Source organism: Nothobranchius furzeri, chromosome 14 (assembly GCF_043380555.1).
Source record: "Nothobranchius furzeri strain GRZ-AD chromosome 14, NfurGRZ-RIMD1, whole genome shotgun sequence".
Taxonomy (NCBI): Eukaryota; Metazoa; Chordata; class Actinopteri; order Cyprinodontiformes; family Nothobranchiidae; genus Nothobranchius; species Nothobranchius furzeri.
The window spans coordinates 16,804,311-16,823,647 of record NC_091754.1 but is presented as its reverse complement, the minus strand read 5'-3'; the positions used below and the strand labels follow the sequence as shown (position 1 = coordinate 16,823,647).

The following is a 19,337-nucleotide window of genomic DNA, read 5'->3' as shown; positions in this document are numbered from 1 at the left end:
GCAGGAGACAGGGCAGCCAGTGGCTGATGTATAGATGTTTTCCACCTTATTTTCATGTCACAAATAGTTGCACAAAATTTCAGAAGCTGAACCAGTTTTTAAGTGTTAAATCAACTCTGTGCTGCACAGTGTTAGACACCTGAATTAGGTTGATTTAGAGTATTTTGTTATTGGCAAACGTAAAAATGCATTTAAATTAATAAACGCAACAGCACCGAGTTGCCCGAGGATGTGCCTGACTTTAAATTAGCTTTACTAAATATCAGCCTGCCGATATATAAATAACGATAAATATCATCCCGATATATCGGCCGACCCCTAATCCAAACCAAACATCTGCACACACTGAAATAAAATCCAAATGACTCATTACGTTAGTAGTTTAATTAAAATAACACACTGGTAGTTTAACTTGATGTGAATTTTTTTAGATAATTTATTTTTAGAAATTTGACAAAACCTGTTTTTTGTTTTTTCTTTCTAGTGAAATTTTGCTCCAAAGCCAGCCATTTTCTTCCCAGCTTTAATCATTTGTCATCTTTATTTACTCCTGGGCCTTCTGCCTAAACCAACACAGGCTCCTTGTGTAAATGCTGCAGCACACCCTGGGAAGGAAACTCGTGGAAGCGGTCAGCTACTGACTGGTTTCATCCCAACACGTCGCTGTTTTTTCCGGCTGATTTTCTCTGATTTCCCCTTTTGCGCAGAATGAAACGGGACTGTGACAGGTAGGTTTGGGTGAAGACTCAAATGTTTGGCAAAACTTAAAGGTTAAACCCGAGTTTTACGTGACCGAGACGCACCCAAAAATGTTAAAACGTTTGGTACATTTCTAAATTTAAGCAATTTAGAGTAAAAATTACATATTTGTTACCGATTTGACTGAAAGTGCGTAAACGTGACGCGGCGCTAGCACGGTGTTCGCTGTCATTCAAGTGAACTCAAAAACACACCTTGCTGCATCCGGGTCACCTCCTGGAGCACCTGTCGCTGCTTCCCAACACAAACCACCTCAGATCGTCTCTTATAAAAGTAGAAATTATTCTGGTTTCATGTATTTTTTAGTCAGTTAAGTACTTTTAACAGGTGACGATGGAAACCCGGCCAACCGGTTGGACCGTGCGCACCTGGAACCAGGAGGGAGATGGGACCAAGCTGCTTAAGGGAAAACCAGCTGACAAGGCAAATATGCACGTGCACGATCTGTTCCACGAGGATGCACAGGTAACTCACATTTCCTGTAAATTTACTGTGTAAACATACAAAGCACCAGTCTATAGTGTGTGTGCGCTTGTGCAGGGTTTTCACCAGGCGTGCCAACCATGGTGGAAGATCAAGCTGTTTGTGTGGGAGCCGGTGCTTTTTGGAACCTGGGATGGAGTTTTCACCACCTGTATGATCAACATCTTTGGTGTGGTGCTGTTTCTGCGCACTGGCTACCTGGTGGTCAGTGGACATGACTATACAATCCTGTACCTCAACCTGATTATAATGACAAACTGGAAGCAATTTATAGTTTCCAAAAATAGCCATTCTTTGCGCAAGTTGACCTTCTGACTAAACTGGTTCAGGTGCTTTTTAGTGCGGCTTGATGGTCCCTGCAGCCGAGTTTCCCATTCAGAGTGAAATGCGTCTCATTAGAAATGTCATGCTTGTTTTTGTGTGAGGAGAACTGGTGTTAGTAGGGTTGATGCCTCGGGTTCCTGGATTGTTTTTACATATTAGAGGTGTAGAGGTGCAGGTAAAGAGGAAGGATGAGCATCACAGGTTGTTAACCCTCAGAATGGGATACCAAAGTTTTATCAGTGTTGGTTAAAATTAAAATGCTAATCCTAAAGCAGATTTTAGATAAAGTTCAACATTTTACTTCAGCATCTAAATTATGTCAACTGGTTTCTTTAAATGTAAAGAGTGATAGACTACATTTACTTTTAACATTATATATATATATATATATATATATATATATATATATATATATATGTATACAATTACTCTTTACATTTAAATGTGCAGTAAGTAAGAATTTTATTACAAAATGATCATAAAACAGTAAAATGTATTAATCACACAGAAACAGATGTCCTTCTCAGCATGTTAGGGGATTAGCCATGTTTCCAAAGAGGGATGTAGTCTTTGTTTACCATCTGTCCTGCCTCCATACTTCCTGGTTCAAGGGACAATCATATAGGGAACCTAAGTCTCCTCCCTTTCTGGTTGGCTCATGGGTCCCCGGAAGAATGAAACAATGAATGCAAGTCAACGGGGCTAAAAACGTCATTTTCTAAGCCGCTTTGCCCTACGCCCTGGATCACACATATGTTGCACTGCAATTTAAATGAAAAGTAATGATGGGTGTTTCGACCACACCTGTCACGTACTTTGAAATTCATCAGGTTGTAAAAGTTCGTAATTAGCATGACTACACAACAGAAATCGGCGCGTCGCATATAACGTAGCTGCTACTTACCAAATGACCAGATTTATGGTGGTTCTTTCCTCCTGTGGGAAGTTTGCTGATCTTACAGCCCTTTTCCCTCAGTTTTCTCCGTGTCTGGTTCGATGACTTCACTTTCTTGAAGCACATTTGTAGCCCTGGACTTATTTTCACACAAAACGTAAAATAACGTGTCCCCCTGTTTGAGAATAAGCGAGTTGTGTTGTCAAAATGCGTGTTTAAAATTCACAGACATCATATGTGAAATCCATGGCAAATAACAAGCGAAATAAGAAAATAGCTTTTTAGCCCGATTGACTTGCATTCACTTTTTCGTTCTTAAGTGGACCCATGGTCCGGACGTAGATGGGCGTGGCTTAGGTTCCCTATGTGAGCCAGCAAAGTTGCCAAGTCTTTAACTCAAACTATGTGCCTGCATTTATAATTCAACACAGGCCGGCAAAGAGCAGCAGTGTTTAGTGAAGAAACTAAGCCACTAACAGAAGTGACGGCATCTTTTTTGTTTTATATTGAGTAAAGAAGGCTAGAGGTTAAGGTTGAGCTAACAATGCTAACGGCGCACTTGACAAAAGTAGTCAGCTCTAAAAAATATCTCAAGCTACTTTTTCAATCACCAACCCCTCCATATTAGCGTGAAATATATTTACCTACTTATCAACTTATTGTGTTTGACTCATCCTAGCTTTGTGTCCGTGACTGCAACAGCCATGAAACTCATGAAGGGGAGCGGATTGGCTGAGAGCAGACCTGTTTGTTTTGAAACATGGACTGCAGTACCCAAATGTGACCATAAGAGGTCGTTCTTACTTCATGCAGCTTTAAGCAACCAGGTTTAGTGGAACCAGTTGACATAACTTGGTTAAACAAATTCAACGTTTAATTTCTTAGTGCAATGTGTGATGTACATCTTCACAATACGGTACACTCTGTACTCTGATCAGACATACTTAGAGTTGAGCTTCAGATGATTCAGAAGGACCTGAAGGACTTTTATTTGATGACTTGTGTCCGTCTCTTACCATTAGGGGAACACGGGCGTGCTGCTAGGGCTGCTCCTCGTCTCCATGGTCGTGTTGGTTGCCTTGGTGACAGTCATGTCAGGGATTGGAGTTTGTGAGCACTGTGGTGTTGGGGGTGGAGGGATCTACTCTATGATCTCCACCGTCCTGGGGGGCAGGGTGGGGGGCACTGTTGGCCTCCTCTATGTGTTTGGACAGGTAGGTGCATGAACATATTTTTTTTATAAACGTCTAGAAGGTGACTCAAAACTTTCCACCCATCCTGCAGTGTGTCGCTGGAGCCATGTACATCACAGGGTTCTCAGAGTCCGTAGCTGAGCTGCTGGGTCTGCAGAACCAGTGGGCAGTGCGCTGCATGTCTGCAGCTGTGCTCCTGGCTCTGCTTGGAATCAACCTGGCAGGTGTGAAGTGGATCGTCAGACTCCAGCTGCTGCTATTGGCCGTGCTGGCCGTCTCCACTCTAGACTTTGTCATTGGCGCCTTCACGCACCTCGATCCAGGTAGGTCTTTAACGTGTATTATAAACTAAATAAACCTTCAGAGAGGTTTTTCTTTACCTGCAGGGCTGGTTAAAGATATAAACACGCAAATTAGTGTTTTAGTTTGAAATTAAAGATGGGCTGATTGAAAGTGTTGCCAAATAATCGAAAAGGCAATAAAACAAAAACAAGTAACTGCATCAAATAACAGTTTTAAAAATATATCATCTAAATAAATAACAGTTCTGCACTAGTAGTTACACTCTGTCCTCTTTTTATACTTTGGTTCACTTTTTGTTATTTTTTGTATAATTTTTGCATAATAAAAATCTGCTGGTGCTCCACGAGTAAAATCTGCTCATAATTCTGAAACATGTTATCGCCTGTTGTGACGTCACGCCACACCAGCAGTTTCACAGCAGGAACTGCTGATTTGGCTTTTTTAAAGTCCAAATAAAACTTGAAATAAGACTCCAAGAAAAGTCTACATCATCGCATAATGTGATGATGTAGACCTGGCTGAAACGATGACATTTGCTTTGACAGGCAGACAAAAGACGTCTTCCCTGTTTTGTAAATAATTCAATTCACGTTTTAAGTGACAGAATTAAGGCGGATTGTGTTCTTGGGGGAAAAAAACTCGTAAAACCTGACCTGCTCACCCCAAACTTTAGTCTGTGACCTATTATGGCCAATAGGTGGCGCTCTAGCATCACTTATGTGCAGAAATCGTAAATTGACATCAGTATTTGTCATTTGACTTTTTTTTCACTCTTTTCCCCATTTTTATCAGATTTTTTTACTTTTTGATGTGTTTTATCAGGATTTTTCTTTGTTTTTGTTAAGATTTGGTCCTTTACTTGACCTGCAGGAAGTCCTTCCCCACATTTCCTGTTCTGAGTGGTTATCAACTTCCTGTCCAATGGGAAGAAAAAAATGTTCCAACCTGTCTGTGGATAACACATTTCAGACACAAGCATGCTGTTTTCACTTCCTTTGGAAGTGCAAATTCATTAAAATGAGCAGAGAAGAAGAAAACTTTGCCCAAACTGTGTTAATTGTGCCGGATTCAGCTGAAACCAGATTCATCCTGATCCTGATGTGCCCTGGCTGACCTCTCCCATCATTTAGTCCTCCATAGTACACTCGTTAGACTCCACTTCTGCAGCTCCAAAGAGCCGTGTGAGAATCAGCTGTAATCACAATTCCAGACTTTTCCAATTAAAAGCTGCTGCATGTTGTGATGACCTCATGTTTGGCGGAGGACCAAAAGGTCCCCGTAAAAAGACCTAAACGGCCCAGATTAGCTTGAACTTGCTGAACGCTGAGGCGTATATCCTGCAGAAGCTACCTCTGACCCACTGCTGTGGCAGGTTTCACCGAGCATTTAACACCACCAACACCATCACCAAGCGTCAAACCAGCCAAGTATTGTTCTCTCAACTAAAATGACAGGCCAAGAATCTACTAAATGAATTCCAACCGCCTCGCCCTGTCCCTGTAGTGCGAGTCTGTCCCCCTACAGAGCAGGAAGCCATCGTAATGGTCTTCTTCGGTTTTGGGTGTTAACCAGACTCACCCACATTTTTGGAAGATGAGAAAGAAGAGCGGAACAATCTGAAGCTCTTTTTCTCCTGAGACCTTCTCACATCATCTTTCTCTGTGATCTTGGCTGGAAACGTATAGTTTTCAGTCATCCCAGTGCGACGGGCCCCACCTCGCTAAAATCACAGCCTGCCCTGGTACTCCATGCACGGTCGTTCATAGTGGTCAGGGTGGGAGGATAAGAGGTCAGTCGGACATGGAGAGAGGCCTCAGATGCTCGTGTAATCTGACTACACATTCCAGCCTGCATCAGAGGAATGCTGCACTCGAGAGGAGCTCCACTTTGGCGACACGCACTGAAATGAGACCAATCTTTTCAGGTTGGATGTAAAAGTCATGAATTGCAACTACGACGCCAATCGTGTGATCTTTTATCTGACATTTCATTTTGCCGACCACCTGTTATGTCTGTATTTTAGATTTCATCTGATGAATGATGGAGTTAGCTATTTTTGGTCCTATCTCAAAGATCCCAGCCTGCAGCTACATATCAAATTTGATCTTGTGTATAAAACTGGTTTGACTATTTGTTGTTCAGTTGTAGATGTTCGTCCGGTGGTTACTCTCTGACAGTCTCTTTAAATTTTTGCAAACAAACTCTAACACAAACAAAAAATGCACAAACAGGCAGTGGAAAAATATACAGGTGCTGGCCAGTAAATTAGAATATCATCAAAAGGTTGAAAATATTTCAGTAATTCCATTCAAAACGTGAAACTTGTACATTATATTCATGCAATGCACACAGACCAATGTATTTCCGATGTTTATTACGTTTAATTTTGATATTTATAGGTGACAACCAATGAAAACATCAAATCTGGTATCTCAGAAAATTAGAATATTCTAAAGGCCAATGAAAAAATGTTTGTTTCTCTAATGTTGGCCAACTGAAAAGAATGAACATGAAAAGAATGTGCATGTATAGCACTCAATACTTAGTCGGGGCTCCTTTTGCCTCAATAACTGCAGTAATGCGGCGTGGCATGGACTCGATCAGTCTGTGGCACTGCTCAGGTGTTATGAGAGCCCAGGTTGCTCTGATAGTCGTCTTCAGCTCCTCTGCATTGTTGGGTCTAGCGTATTGCATCCTCCGCTTCACAATACCCCATAGATTTTCTATGGGGTTAAGGTCAGGCGAGTTTGCTGGCCAATCAAGGACAGGGATACCATGGTCCTTGAACCAGGTGCTGGTGGTTTTGGCACTGTGTGCAGGTGCCAAGTCCTGTTGAAAGGTGAAGTCTGCATCCCCATAAAGTTGGTCAGCAGCAGGAAGCATGAAGTGCTCTAAAACTTCCTGGTAGACGGCTGCATTGACCCTGGACCTCAGGAAACAGAGTGGGCCAACACCGGCAGATGACATGGCACCCCACACCATCACTGACGGTGGAAACTTTACACTGGACCTCATGCAACGTGGATTCTGTGCTTCTCCGCTCTTCCTCCAGACTCTGGGTCCTTGATTTCCAAAGGAAATGCAGAACTTGCTTTCATCAGAAAACATAACTTTGGACCACTCAGCATCAGTCCAGTCCTTTTTGTCCTTGGCCCAGGCGAGACGCTTCTTGCGCTGTTTCATGTTCAAGAGTGGCTTGACACACGGAATGCGACACCTGAATCCCATGTCTTTCATGAGTCTCCTCGTGGTGGTTCTTGAAGCGCTGACTCCAGCTGCAGTCCACTCTTTGTGGATCTCCCCCACATTTTTGAATGGGTTTGTCGTCACAATTCTCTGCAGGGTGCGGTTATCCCTAGAGCTTGTACACTTTTTTCTACCACATTTTTTCCGTCCCTTCGCCTGTCTGTTAATGTGCTTGGACACAGAGCTCTGCGAACAGCCAGCTTCTTTAGCAATCACCTTTTGTGTCTTGCCCTCCTTGTGCAAGGTGTCAATGATTGTCTTTTGGACAGCTGTTAAGTCAGAAGTCTTCCCCATGATTGTGGTGCCTTCAAAACAAGACTGAGGGACCTTTTAAAGGCCTTTGCAGGTGTTTTGAGTAAATCAGCTGATTAGAGTGGCAGCAGGTGTCTTCTATATTCAGCCTTTTCAGAATATTCTAATTTTTTGAGATACCAAATTTGGAGTTTTCATTAGTTGTCACTTATGAATATCAAATTTAAATGTAATGAACATTGGAAATACATTGGTCTGTGTGCATTGCATGAATATAATGTACAAGTTTCACGTTTTGAATGGAATTACTGAAATATTTTCAACCTTTTGATGATATTCTAATTTACTGGCCAGCACCTGTATACCGAATGTGTTTATGTCCAAGCAGATGAAAACACATCACCACAGAAACGTATAAAGATTTTGTCTCTAAATGTGCTGCAAAACACAAAAAAGCTCCCATCTGTTTCATATTGTGTCCACAGAAGAGCCCTAACAGGAAGTCTTCAGAACACACACAAGCCATAAAGATAAATAAAAATGTTCTCGCACCAACTCCTCCTGACACTCTAGGATCTAAGCTCCTTATACAATAGTCTGGAGATGCAAACATCCTCTCAGAGAAAAGCTCAGGAGTCGGAGATGGCGGCGTCCAGCTCTCTTGGATGTTGGAAAATGATGTTGTAATAAAGGTGGGGAGCTCTTGTGGACGCTGGATGCCCTGGATCGTACAGGTTCTGATGATTTTCTGTAGCAGATGATCTCACGGGGTCAAAGAGTAGGCAGGAGCTTCATCCCTTCTCTCTCTGTCTCTGTCTCTCTCTCTCTCTCTCTCTCTCTCTCTGTCTCTCTCTGTCTCTCTCTCTCTCTCTCTCTCTCTCTCTCTCTCTCTCTCTGTCTCTCTCTCTCTCTCTCTCTCTCTGTCTCTCTCTCTCTCTCTCTCTGTCTCTCTCTCTGATTCCTTCCATAACTTGGAAGCTTCAGAGCTTCTGAAAAGGGTGGTGACTTCCTTTTGGATAAACATGTCATTAATCTGAGAGAACACATTCTTTCCCATTTCAAGATAACCGGGGGAGTGATCTCCGGTGCTGTAACATGGGCAGGTCAGTCGGGCTACCCGCCTCCTGAACGGAACAACCTTCCCTGACACAGTCTGGCCCGGAATGAACACGCCTGACCTTACTGGAGTCTCACTACTTGTTGGTATTACCGTTTATTAGGACCTTTGGTGTTTGGTTGCTCTTCATGGATTATGTTTCAGCTGCGTTTTGCGTTGCGAGCATAGACCAATGTGATTAAATCCTGTAATTTATTGTTCTTCACTCAACGGATCAGATGTATAAACAGTGGTCTGACACATCCCACATAGAAGCTGGAATTTGTCAAGAATGTAACGTGAGAATGCATGTACCGATCATTTTTTACACCGTTGTTTGCAGATTTCTTTAAAGAGAAAATGTGTAGTTTTTACCATTAATTTCTGGAAAGATCCATTAAAATGTTGTAGAAAATGAATGAAATGGTGCCTGAAAAATATTGGCGACTTCATAACATATAACCATAAAAAATCAGGTCTAAAATGGATCGGAGTGGGTCTAAGTCTCTGGGCAACACCATATTAGATGCCATGTTTTCTTTTACGGGAACCCGTGAGGACCAAATGCATTTACTAATTTGGAACAAACAGTTACAAAACTTTCGTCATTCCTAAATGTTGTTTTACACATTTACCTCTTCACCTGTTATCAGTGATAAAATAGTCTGTGTGCTTGTTATTTAGCTAAAGTTTGCACTCCCCAGGGTTTTTTGACCCTAATGAGCATCCGTTGGTAAGGTCTTACTCCAACACAAAAATACTGCTTGCTTGCAACTATTTCGGCAGCCCCCTATTGCTAGGAAAAACACATACGGTCACTTTAAGAAAGTCAAAACTGATGTTTTGTGCGTAACAGTATGGTGTATAGAAATGTAAAGAATTATGAAAAGTGGGACTTTTTATTTGGTAGTTCAACAAATAAGATTATAAAGCATAAAAGCATAACTGGAGTGTGCCAAGCAGTTAATAAAATATGCAGAGGCGCCGTGAGCCGGCAGGCAGAGCAGGTAGTTGCTTGAGACCTTCAGACCACAAAGGGGCCCCAGTGAGCCCACAAAATTTGAAGTCTGTCCTTTCACAGCACTGATAGCCACCTTACGCTTTCTAATTTCACACTTCTCCTCCTTCCCGCTGGAAATGTGTTTTTTATTTTATTTTTTCCGTGTCCTGTCTGGCAGTGAAGCAATCAGAATTAATGTCTGAATGCTGGTGACAAGCCTTACAGATTTACTCTCAGAAATAAACAATGATGAACAGGAGTCTGCTTTTAGACCTGCGGAAAGAGAAAAACAACACACAACAATACAACAAGAGCAAGCTATCACTGCGTCAACCTGATGAGGAAATATCAAATTAACATTGTTTTACTGAACAATCACACGACAGTATGAAATGTGCATTTATAAAATAAGCATATTATTTCCGTAAAGAAAGTTTACGTCCAGAATTGTGTTCGCTACAGTGCCATTATATATTTTTCAGAGCACGGATTCATTGGGTATTCAGCCGAGCTTCTGAGCAGTAACACAAAACCAGATTATACTTCAGGAGAAACCTTCTTCACAGTATTTGGGGTCTTCTTCCCCGCTGCCACAGGTGAGTAAAGCTTTGTCCAGGTGCCATCCTTCCTGTATTGCCTATAACATGTCTAAAAATTTTTGTGTAAAACTGCACTTAGTGTTGATTATTTTTGCGGTTTGTGTGCACGTGTAGGGGTAATGGCAGGTTTCAACATGAGCTCCGACCTGCAGCGACCAGAACACAACATTCCCGTGGGAACACTGGCAGCAGTTTTCACCTCGTATGGCAGCATCCAGATCCACACACGGCACAATGGACTCAAGAATTATTGTTCATTTAAGGATATTTGGCTACTGCAACATTAAAACGGCTTAAATGTTGTTTCACTAGTGGGAACTTCCTTTAGAGAGAGAAACAAATCAATAATTAATGTAATTTAGCATGCCATGAGTGAAAAATAAACTTTCATTTCATTTTATAAGACATCAACTTTTCACTGAGCAATTCATACATTTATAAATGTTAAAGTTCTCAACTAAGCAAAATGTTGTTTAGCAAATTAAAAATTTAGGAAAATATTTAATCTGAAGTTAAATATTAAGCTCAGATGTAAATAAGTATATTCAAACTAAATATTTAGTTGGCAAAATAAATAAAGTCCAACCTAAATATTTAAGTACAAGCAAATATTTAGTTTGTAAACGAAATACTTAATTTGTAGCTGAATGTTTTGCTTCCGAACTAAATATTTAAATGGATTAGAGCTAAACATTTAGTTCGTAAATTAAGTATTTAGTTAGGGGAAAAAAAGTTTTGTACTAAACTAAATATGTGTTATCCAAACAAAATTTTTAGTTTTTACTTTAAATATTTAGCTTCCAAACTAAATATTTAGATCTGAGGCAAACATTTAGTTAGTAATTTAAGTATTTAACTTGGAAAATACATATTTAGGTCTGAACTATTTATTTTCTTGCTTTCAAAAGAAATGATTTAATTTAGAACTGTGACATTAATAAATGCATGAATGACGTGATGGAATTATGATTTTAAATTAATCTAAATTTTACTTTCTCTAGTGACCTAAAAATATTGATGTTGAATTAAACCTTTTGACTGTACTAATGGCACCCAATACATTTTGAGCCATTTTATTCCACTTATGCACTAGTTTGTCATACTGTTCTGGTTTATTTCAGTTATTTTGGTGGTGAACTGTTGATGACTTACAGGTGGTTCCTGTATCTGGTCTTTGTCTTCCTCCTGGGGGCCATCTGCACCAGAGAAGCTCTGCGTTATGACTTCTTGATAGCAGAAAAGGTAAACCTCTCTCTGTTTCCATCCTACCCTGAGATAGGGGGGGGGCTTCCAGCAGAGAAGGTGGGATGTGGAAATTCCCCACCTGCCTCACTGAGTTGTTGCGGTTAGTTCAGATTCTGACGGTATATGTTTTTGAAATGCTTGAAGGACTTAACCTTTTGTTTTAAATCTACTGATGGGAAATCACAACCGAGACTTATTTCTGTTAAAGGTTGCACTCTTTACAAAGTCAGTCACATTTTTGTCAGTTTAACTCATTTATAATCATTTGCACCGACATCTAAAGCTAAAAAACAAGTATAAACAGGAGCTAAATCCGTAATTGCAGCATAAACCGTGTCAAAAACACAAATGTTCAAATAAATTCATTTTAAGATGCAAGTTTTAGATGTAATTCTAACCAACCTCAGAATTCCTTTTCTTTGTCTGTGTTGTTTTTGTAAGAGGCCGACTGCAGCGGAACTACCTTGGGTGTAGCTTTTGTGACTTGCAACCCCACCTCATCCTTTTCACCCTGTGTTTGTTTTCCGTCTTCCTTCAGGTCTCCTTGGTAGGTTTCCTCTTTCTGCTGGGCCTCTACATCTCCTCCCTGGCTTCCTGCATGGGCGGCCTGTACGGAGCACCCAGGATCCTCCAGTGCATTGCCCAGGAGAGGGTCATCCCGTCACTGGCCTTCTTAGGAAGAGGGGTGAGTGGACGGAAGATTGGAGTGGTGAAGGAAGGAGAGTCTGGACAATGACAACCTCTTTAAACTCTTCATACTTTATCTTGATTTCCCATGAGCTTACGCATGTCCGTTTAAGTGCTTCTTTGTGTTTTCGTGAGACAAATTAGTTTGCAATTAGTAAAATTTTGTTCAATATCCAAGGGGAAAAAAAACATATTCTTCTCCATGAGATGGCTCAATGTTCTCCCCAGACAATTCATTTTAAAAGTCACAAATATTCAAAAAAGTCACAAATATTCAATAATTATATATTTACGAGAATAATTTCAATTAAAAGAGAATTGAGATCCATGTGGCAGGGGTGAGGTGGTGCTCACTCCTCACCCCTGCCACGTGGACCCCAGGGATAAACCATCAACCCTGCTCAATGGTCAACTTTCCTCATGGGGTCACACCCATTAGGACAGTGGGAGGGTTAAAGGGGGCATATTATGCAAAACTCACCTTTTGCATCCTTTTTGGCTGCCAAGGGTCTTTACCGCCTTTATAAACACTCAAAACTTGAAAAAAATACATCCATCTGTTTTGGTTTTATGTGCCTTAAACAAGCCGTTTCAAAAAATGCCCATTTGTGATGCCATAAAGTGAGAAAGTAAAATATAACTACCTCTCATGTGAAATACAGAGCTGCTGGAGGAGCAGTAGCTCTATTCTGAGCCCCTTTTGGATATCAGCGCTTCTCGGCTAATAGTAGCCTGAGTTTGAGGGGGGGGGGGGCAGCTCCAGCCTGTTTTTTTAAGTGACAGAGCCCTGAAACAGCTCATTCTGGAAGGTACTGGAAATGTGAAGAATAAAATAGCTAAGATCACTTCATGTGAGCGAACACATATTTTATATCAATCATAGTAAATCATAAACACAAAGTCAACACGGTTTCTTTAAGGCATTTTAAAATAATGCCTATTATTTAGAGAGCTCTATTGCCAAGTAAACTCAACTGAAAGCCATACACTGAGAATTTTTGTGAAAAAAAACCCCAACATATTTTCAACAGTATATGAAGATAAAAATGTAGCCCCAAAACAAGATAGTATAGCTGCAGATTTTCACAAACTCAGAGTTACAGAATGATGCATTTTGTACACGCTTTTTAACTTTCATAGTTATTTAAACTCAATCACTATTACCTGCAGTAATTGGCATGTTGTAACCTAATAGTGGCCTGGATGTTAAGGGGGTGTGGTGCATGGACTCAGCAGGAAACTGTTTCTGGGCTGCCTAATTATAGTGTGGGCTCCACAAAGTAGAAGAGAGAGGACTGACCCCAGCAGCAAAAAAAAAAAAAAAAAAAAAGTTCCAACACACTGCTGCTGCACACACACTTGGTGGACGTTCGTGTTATGTGGTGACCCCGTCCGCCCCAGCCTTCCCAGGATGGCAACAGCGCTTGACCTCTCTCAGCAGGCTGGAATGAGGCCTGAGACATCTTGGCCCAAATCAAAGCCCGAGAACAAACGCAGGAAGGGCGACGGTCTGGGCCCTGCTCCGCTGTGTGCTCTGGAGGCCTGCCAGGCACATGGCAGTGCTCCTTAAACTGTGTAACAAGATGGGGGGAGTTGAAGCAAAACATTGTTCTGGCTGTCTGTTCTTATCGAACTTAATTTAGCTGTGTAAGTGTAAATGTTTTATTGACGTCAAATTCAACTAGAAGTTTTTTGAATGAATCTTCACCAACCATATCTTTTTATTGTGTCTCTTTGATAGAAAGGCCCAAACAAGACCCCAGTGGCGGCCATTTGTCTGACCAGCCTGCTGACTATGGCCTTCATTTTTATTGGTCAGGTCAACATTCTGGCACCGATCGTTACCATCAACTTCATGCTCACCTACAGCTTTATTGACTACTCCTACTTCAGCGTTGCCATGACCTTCCTGCTTCAGACCAAACAGAAGAGGAAGGCCCTGATCTCAGGTAGCCGAAGTCGCCACAGGTCCACCAAGCAGAGCTCCAAACCTCTGATCGACTCTAGCCTCCCGAGTTACGGTAGTGGAGGTGAGAGTCCGCGAGGTAAAGGGACTCTGCTGGAGTTCACTAAAGACATGGACCAGATCTTTCCACCTGCTTCAAAGCCCGATTCGGTGTTTGAGACGACTCCCTCAAGGCAAGAGCTGAGCAGCAGATCTGCTGCTAAGCAGAAACTGATGGACAGCTTTGGTCTGGACCAGAACAGCAACGTGTCCACAGAGGAGAGAAGTTCAACTCCACCTGAAGAAGGAGATGAAACGCAGAGCAGAGAGGATGAGGGAGTCAAGAATGGAGATCAGCCTCAGGTCGAATGTCAAACAGGAATATATTTTGTGGGATGTGATTCATCAGCAGCTGAATGTCCCAATCACAGCTCAGGTGATCCAGTTAAAGCTGGTTTTAGGTACTTAAGAGAAGATACTTGAACTTATTGGTTGTAACTTTTCTGAATTCTTTTAGGCGATGGAGAAAAATCCGAGCATTTTGAAATCCGACCCATGAAGGATTCCGTCTACACAAAGTTCTGTAACCACTGGATTGCTCTTTTTGGGGTAGCTCTCTGATCTTCTTTTTGTTTGTTTCTATTTAGTTATTCTAATAACTTTTATTCAGAAGAGTTTTACAGTAATGAAGAATTAAAAAGTGCATATTTGCTTTTATTTTCCAGGCGCTGAGTTCCGTATTGATCATGTTTGTTATCCAGTGGGTTTACGCTTTAGCAAACATCCTAGTTGCGCTGCTGCTCTTCTTCTACATTGGAAAAACAAGTCCTGGATTACCTATAGGTGGCCTATTTACTTATTTATTTTATAGAAGCTCTGTTCAGACTTCAGTCAGAAAACTACTTTACTTGTGCTTTTTTATGCTCATCAGCCTGGCAGCTTGCCTAAAGATCAAGTCACCCCCTACCCGAGTCTTACTCCACTCCCACTACCTGTTTGAAATATGTAACAAATGTTGCCTGGCAGAGGGAGAGGGCGGACCAGTTAATAAACACACAGGCTCACAATGGCACTGTGACATCATATGGTACCAGCTAATGTTATAGGGTTCCTCTTAAGCATAGTGCACACCAGAGACCGGCACGCCGTACCATAATTTTAAGTGGAAGCCATTATAGTTACTGAGAGTGGCTACATGAGGAGCGCAGCGCCACGTCCCAAAAGCGCCGAGGCTCTGAAGATAGGCGCCAGTTCCATTCTCAAGCGCTGCGGCTGTTTACGACATTACGACGAGGAACAGCTTTACGGCACAAACCCAACCGCAGTATTGATAACTTTAAAGTACTATTGATCTTAAAATATTCTAATAAATAAAGTACTTTCCCATTTTTAATGAATTAGAGTCTCTCAAAACGACGGGAAATTTGATCGCGTAAAAACAAAAAGTCGCTTTCCGCTTCCTGTTCTGAAGTCCCGCGTGATGTGACCATTGCGTGACATCCCAAGAAGTGCTCAGTGGTGCAGCACTTCTTGTGTGACCATTTGACATCCCAAAACCATGGCAGTTTTGTGATGTAGCGCATCTGTCTCCGGTGTGCCCCAGGCTTTAGCCAATAGTTTTGGAAGATTTAAATTCACATGCAGTGCAGAGTTTGTACCTGAAGAGGGCGCAGCACTGACAGTTTTAGGCAGAATATTTAAATCTTAACTAAGATTTAAATATTAATACTTAATTAATATATAATACTAATTAATTAATATATATATATATATATATATATAATACTGCATTCTTCTTCCGGCTCTTGGAGGGTGCAGACGCTTTTTCCCTCTCCTCCATTTCTTATCCTCAAGGCCCTTTGTCTCTCTGTGTGCTGGGTGCACGGCTGCTTCTGCATTTTTCTGGAAACTGAAATTCACTAAAATGGATCTCGTCAGCTGGTCTCTCAACGCGATTGATAAAATTCTTTCAACGATGAGAACGAGAGAAGGGGCTCCCGGATGTCCTGCCGGTACAGACCCAGTTGGACACATCATGGACTCCTGGAAACAGTGGAACTTGATTTGTTTATCTCAGCTGTCTGTGGAGGACTCTGAAGACGTGTGGATATTCGTGGTGTTGGTGTCGGGTTTCCTGCTCATTGGGCTTGGAGGCTACCTGGCTTACCAGAAAATTAACGAGCTGTCGAGGAATATTGGCCTGATCCTGGAGCTCAGAGATGATTTGCACCGCGCTGTGAATTTACAGACTCATATAATTGTCAAGGTGAATCGTAAGCTTGGAACTTTGGCTGAGATTCATTATTGGCACAAAAGATGGATGCCATCAAGGAGAGAGTGGACGAATCAGCACGGATTGGGATAGATTAACGTCCATTATTGGGATTTTGAGAGGTTGAGGACCAACAAAATGTAAGACGGAGAGGAAATTATCTCTGTCTGGCCCCAAAACAATTTCTAATCGGAATCTGGCATCCTTGAGCCTGCAAGGCTCCAACGAAAACTACCCTCTCAGAAGATATGTGGAATGTGCCGTCGCTATGGCAACTCAACTCTGTCTCCTTTCCCAGCCTGGGCGGGACGGCGGGAAGGCCACTGAAACGTTCCAGGGTCACTGCAACCCTCCAACCCTCAATGCTCCTCCCACTATCCACACTGAGGTGACATGCGCTGCTTATCGTGGCTGCAGGAACTGAAGTGGGGATCTTCCCAACCCACCTCCCCACCTAGTGGACACTTATGTTGTGTTGTCTGAAGACTGTTGCATATATGTCTGAGGTGTTTTTTGCTGAGCAAAGCTGCCCTCCCGGTGGAGGGTAACTCTGAAATGCCTTTTTTCCTCCACCTGAACCAATCCTCATGTAACCCTCTTATCTCTATTAAGGTAGCGCGACTCAGGGTTGTGAATGACCACAGTCACCAATTCTTGTCATGTGTCTTGCCCATGCATGTCTGATCTCTGAATTGTGTGTACTGAAACTAATTTCCCTCTGGGATTAATAAAATATCTTTGATTTGATTTGAAGATGCACTAAAGTGCCAAATTATTGACTGCATGTGTGTACAGCACGATTAGACACTCATTTATATAGTTTATCAGCCACAAAACGTTGATTTGGGGGTGACTTGCTCTGTACAATTTTTAGAATACCTGGTGTCGCACATTTGTCCTACAGGTGGACAATAAAATGTTGATAATCTTAAAGTGGTCACTACTCTTTTAAAAAGTAAACACCCTAAGTTTAGCTTAGATTTCATAAATTTTTATTTAAATGCCACTCGTCTCGAGGTATTACATATTTATCTTGATTTGTTTGCAGGTATTGCAGCTCAGTTCAGCTTTTTTACATGGCTGAAGTCAATACTTGGTAGCATGTGCAGGTACTGTGTTGTATTCTCATTATACGCTGACTCTGAAGACAGAACAAAAAAGTGTAAGCTTAATTCCTGGTGTTTTTTTAAGCAATGTTAATTTAAATCTTGGTTTTTGTTTAGGAAGAGAGGATCTCCTCGTGATGAGATCGTAGTGACACCTTCTCTGTCTGGCATCGGACTCCAAACCAAGCAGCTAACTGAAGAAAACGCTGATTTCGCTTCTCGCCACCGCTATCACCAGTCCTCCTTTATCATTGCAGATGATATAGTACAATCACCATGATGGACTCAAACACTGCTGTAACATGTTACATGTCTGTAGCTGACTGGCTGAAACCACGTTTTCTCTCACTGAGCCTCGTATTGTTTTGTGGTTCACTTGTTTCTGTGGCTTTCAGTTGCTCAGGTATGTTCCTCATAGGGTTTCAGGGAAACTTGAGCTTTACTTTGAGTTGCACAAAAGATGTTTGTGTATGAGATAAATAACAACCCTTTGGGTTCTGGGACTATTTTTATATAAATTAAAGCTGAATTTTCTTATTTACTCTGAGTAGAATATCAAAATATCTTCAGTCTTGCATATTTCTTTTTTCTGAAATCTTTCTAGTGTTTTTGTGGCGATATGATCTACTTGTATACTGGTACACAAACATTTGATTAAAATACTTATGCACATTATTTTGTCCATAGTTTTATTTTCACCGATTTATACAATTACATAAGTAAGTAAAGTTTATTTATATAGCACCTTTATAACCTGTCAGAAAAATTACAGTGTTTCATGTAAAAGGGGGTGGACCCAAAACGGAGCCTTGGGGTACCCCACACAACAGATTTGTGGAATCCGACACAAATTGGTTTATAGACATATGGTACAATCTGGACCTGTCTAGAACAGTTTCAGAGATCCCCACCAAGTCACAGAGTCAGTTAAGGTACAGAAAGATCCAACAGTATTAAGAATGTAACTTCCCAGTTGTTTACAGCCATCATGATGCCTCTGGACACTAAGCAAAGCCATTTCTGTTTAATGTTTTTTACAGAAACCAGGTTGGAACTGAACAAAACTGTTGTGTAGTTCCAGAAAAGTAATCAGCTGATTGAACACAACTTTTTCTAAAATTTTAGAGATAAAGGGCAATTTAGAAATGGTCCTGTAATTTTTGTGCTCAGGTGGGTTTTTTTTAATGATGGCTTTCAAAACTGCATAAATTTAAATTCTGTATAATATAAACTTATTCTGATTACAAATGGCCTTATGTAGAATGTGAGTTGTAATATTTAGTCAACTTTCAGCGTGTGAAAACCACTTCCTCTCAAATGCAGCAGGCTGAAGCACCGCTATCTAAAGAATATAAAAAAAGACCCAACTTCCAGCACAACGCAGAGGTCAAGATAACTTTCAGTGGAAGCAATTTTACTCATAAGATACTCACACTGACGTGAATGGTGCAACTTGAAGCCAAACACAGGATGTTTTGCATGTTGCTCTGTAAGGAAAGTGAGGTTAAGAAACTGATGCAATTCTTTTTTTTATCCTCAGATTTGTAAGATGTTGTCCCCAACACACGCTTATGGTAAATAATGCTGAAAATACATTTGAAGTCCAAGATTTCTCAACAGACTTTGAGGAACTGAGAAAGTCCTTGCATGAAGCAGGGTTCGGCCTAATTTTATTAAATGTGATTAGCCTTGTTTCAATTGCTTTTTTTTTAAACCGATGCTGGAAGTGCATCACTTATTTAAACATGCAGTTCAAACTGAGCCATGTTCTGTTGGATGTTTCTTCCTGTTAAAGACGTTTTCTTCCACTGTCGACATGCTTTCTTATGAAGTGACTCGTGCAATGCTGGGTTTCATTAATGAACTGAACTCAATAAGTAGGTTCAATTGGAATGTTTGCTTTGTAAAATACCTTGAGATGACTCTAGTTGT

The 19,337-nt window shown here is 41.2% G+C and overlaps 1 protein-coding gene across 3 annotated transcripts; it reads left to right on the top strand.

Annotated features, from left to right (window-relative positions):
- The first annotated feature begins 126 nt into the window (after positions 1-126).
- Positions 127-18,075, top strand: slc12a8 (solute carrier family 12 member 8). 3 transcript variants are annotated; one of them, XM_015975340.3, is made up of 14 exons: positions 127-728; positions 1,087-1,224; positions 1,300-1,446; positions 3,484-3,675; positions 3,746-3,977; positions 10,034-10,147; positions 10,265-10,352; positions 11,305-11,392; positions 11,934-12,080; positions 13,824-14,463; positions 14,545-14,636; positions 14,753-14,870; positions 17,348-17,408; positions 17,523-18,075. In XM_015975340.3, the coding sequence occupies exons 2-14, from the start codon at positions 1,093-1,095 to the stop codon at positions 17,683-17,685; spliced, it is 2,214 nt and encodes a 737-aa protein (XP_015830826.1). In that variant the 5' UTR covers positions 127-728; positions 1,087-1,092; the 3' UTR covers positions 17,686-18,075. The 3 variants fall into 3 exon arrangements, with proteins under 3 accessions (XP_015830826.1, XP_054603006.1, XP_054603004.1); XM_054747031.2 differs by lacking the exon at positions 3,484-3,675; XM_054747029.2 differs by lacking the exon at positions 127-728 and having other exon boundaries at positions 779-1,224.
- Positions 18,076-19,337: the final 1,262 nt, after the last annotated feature.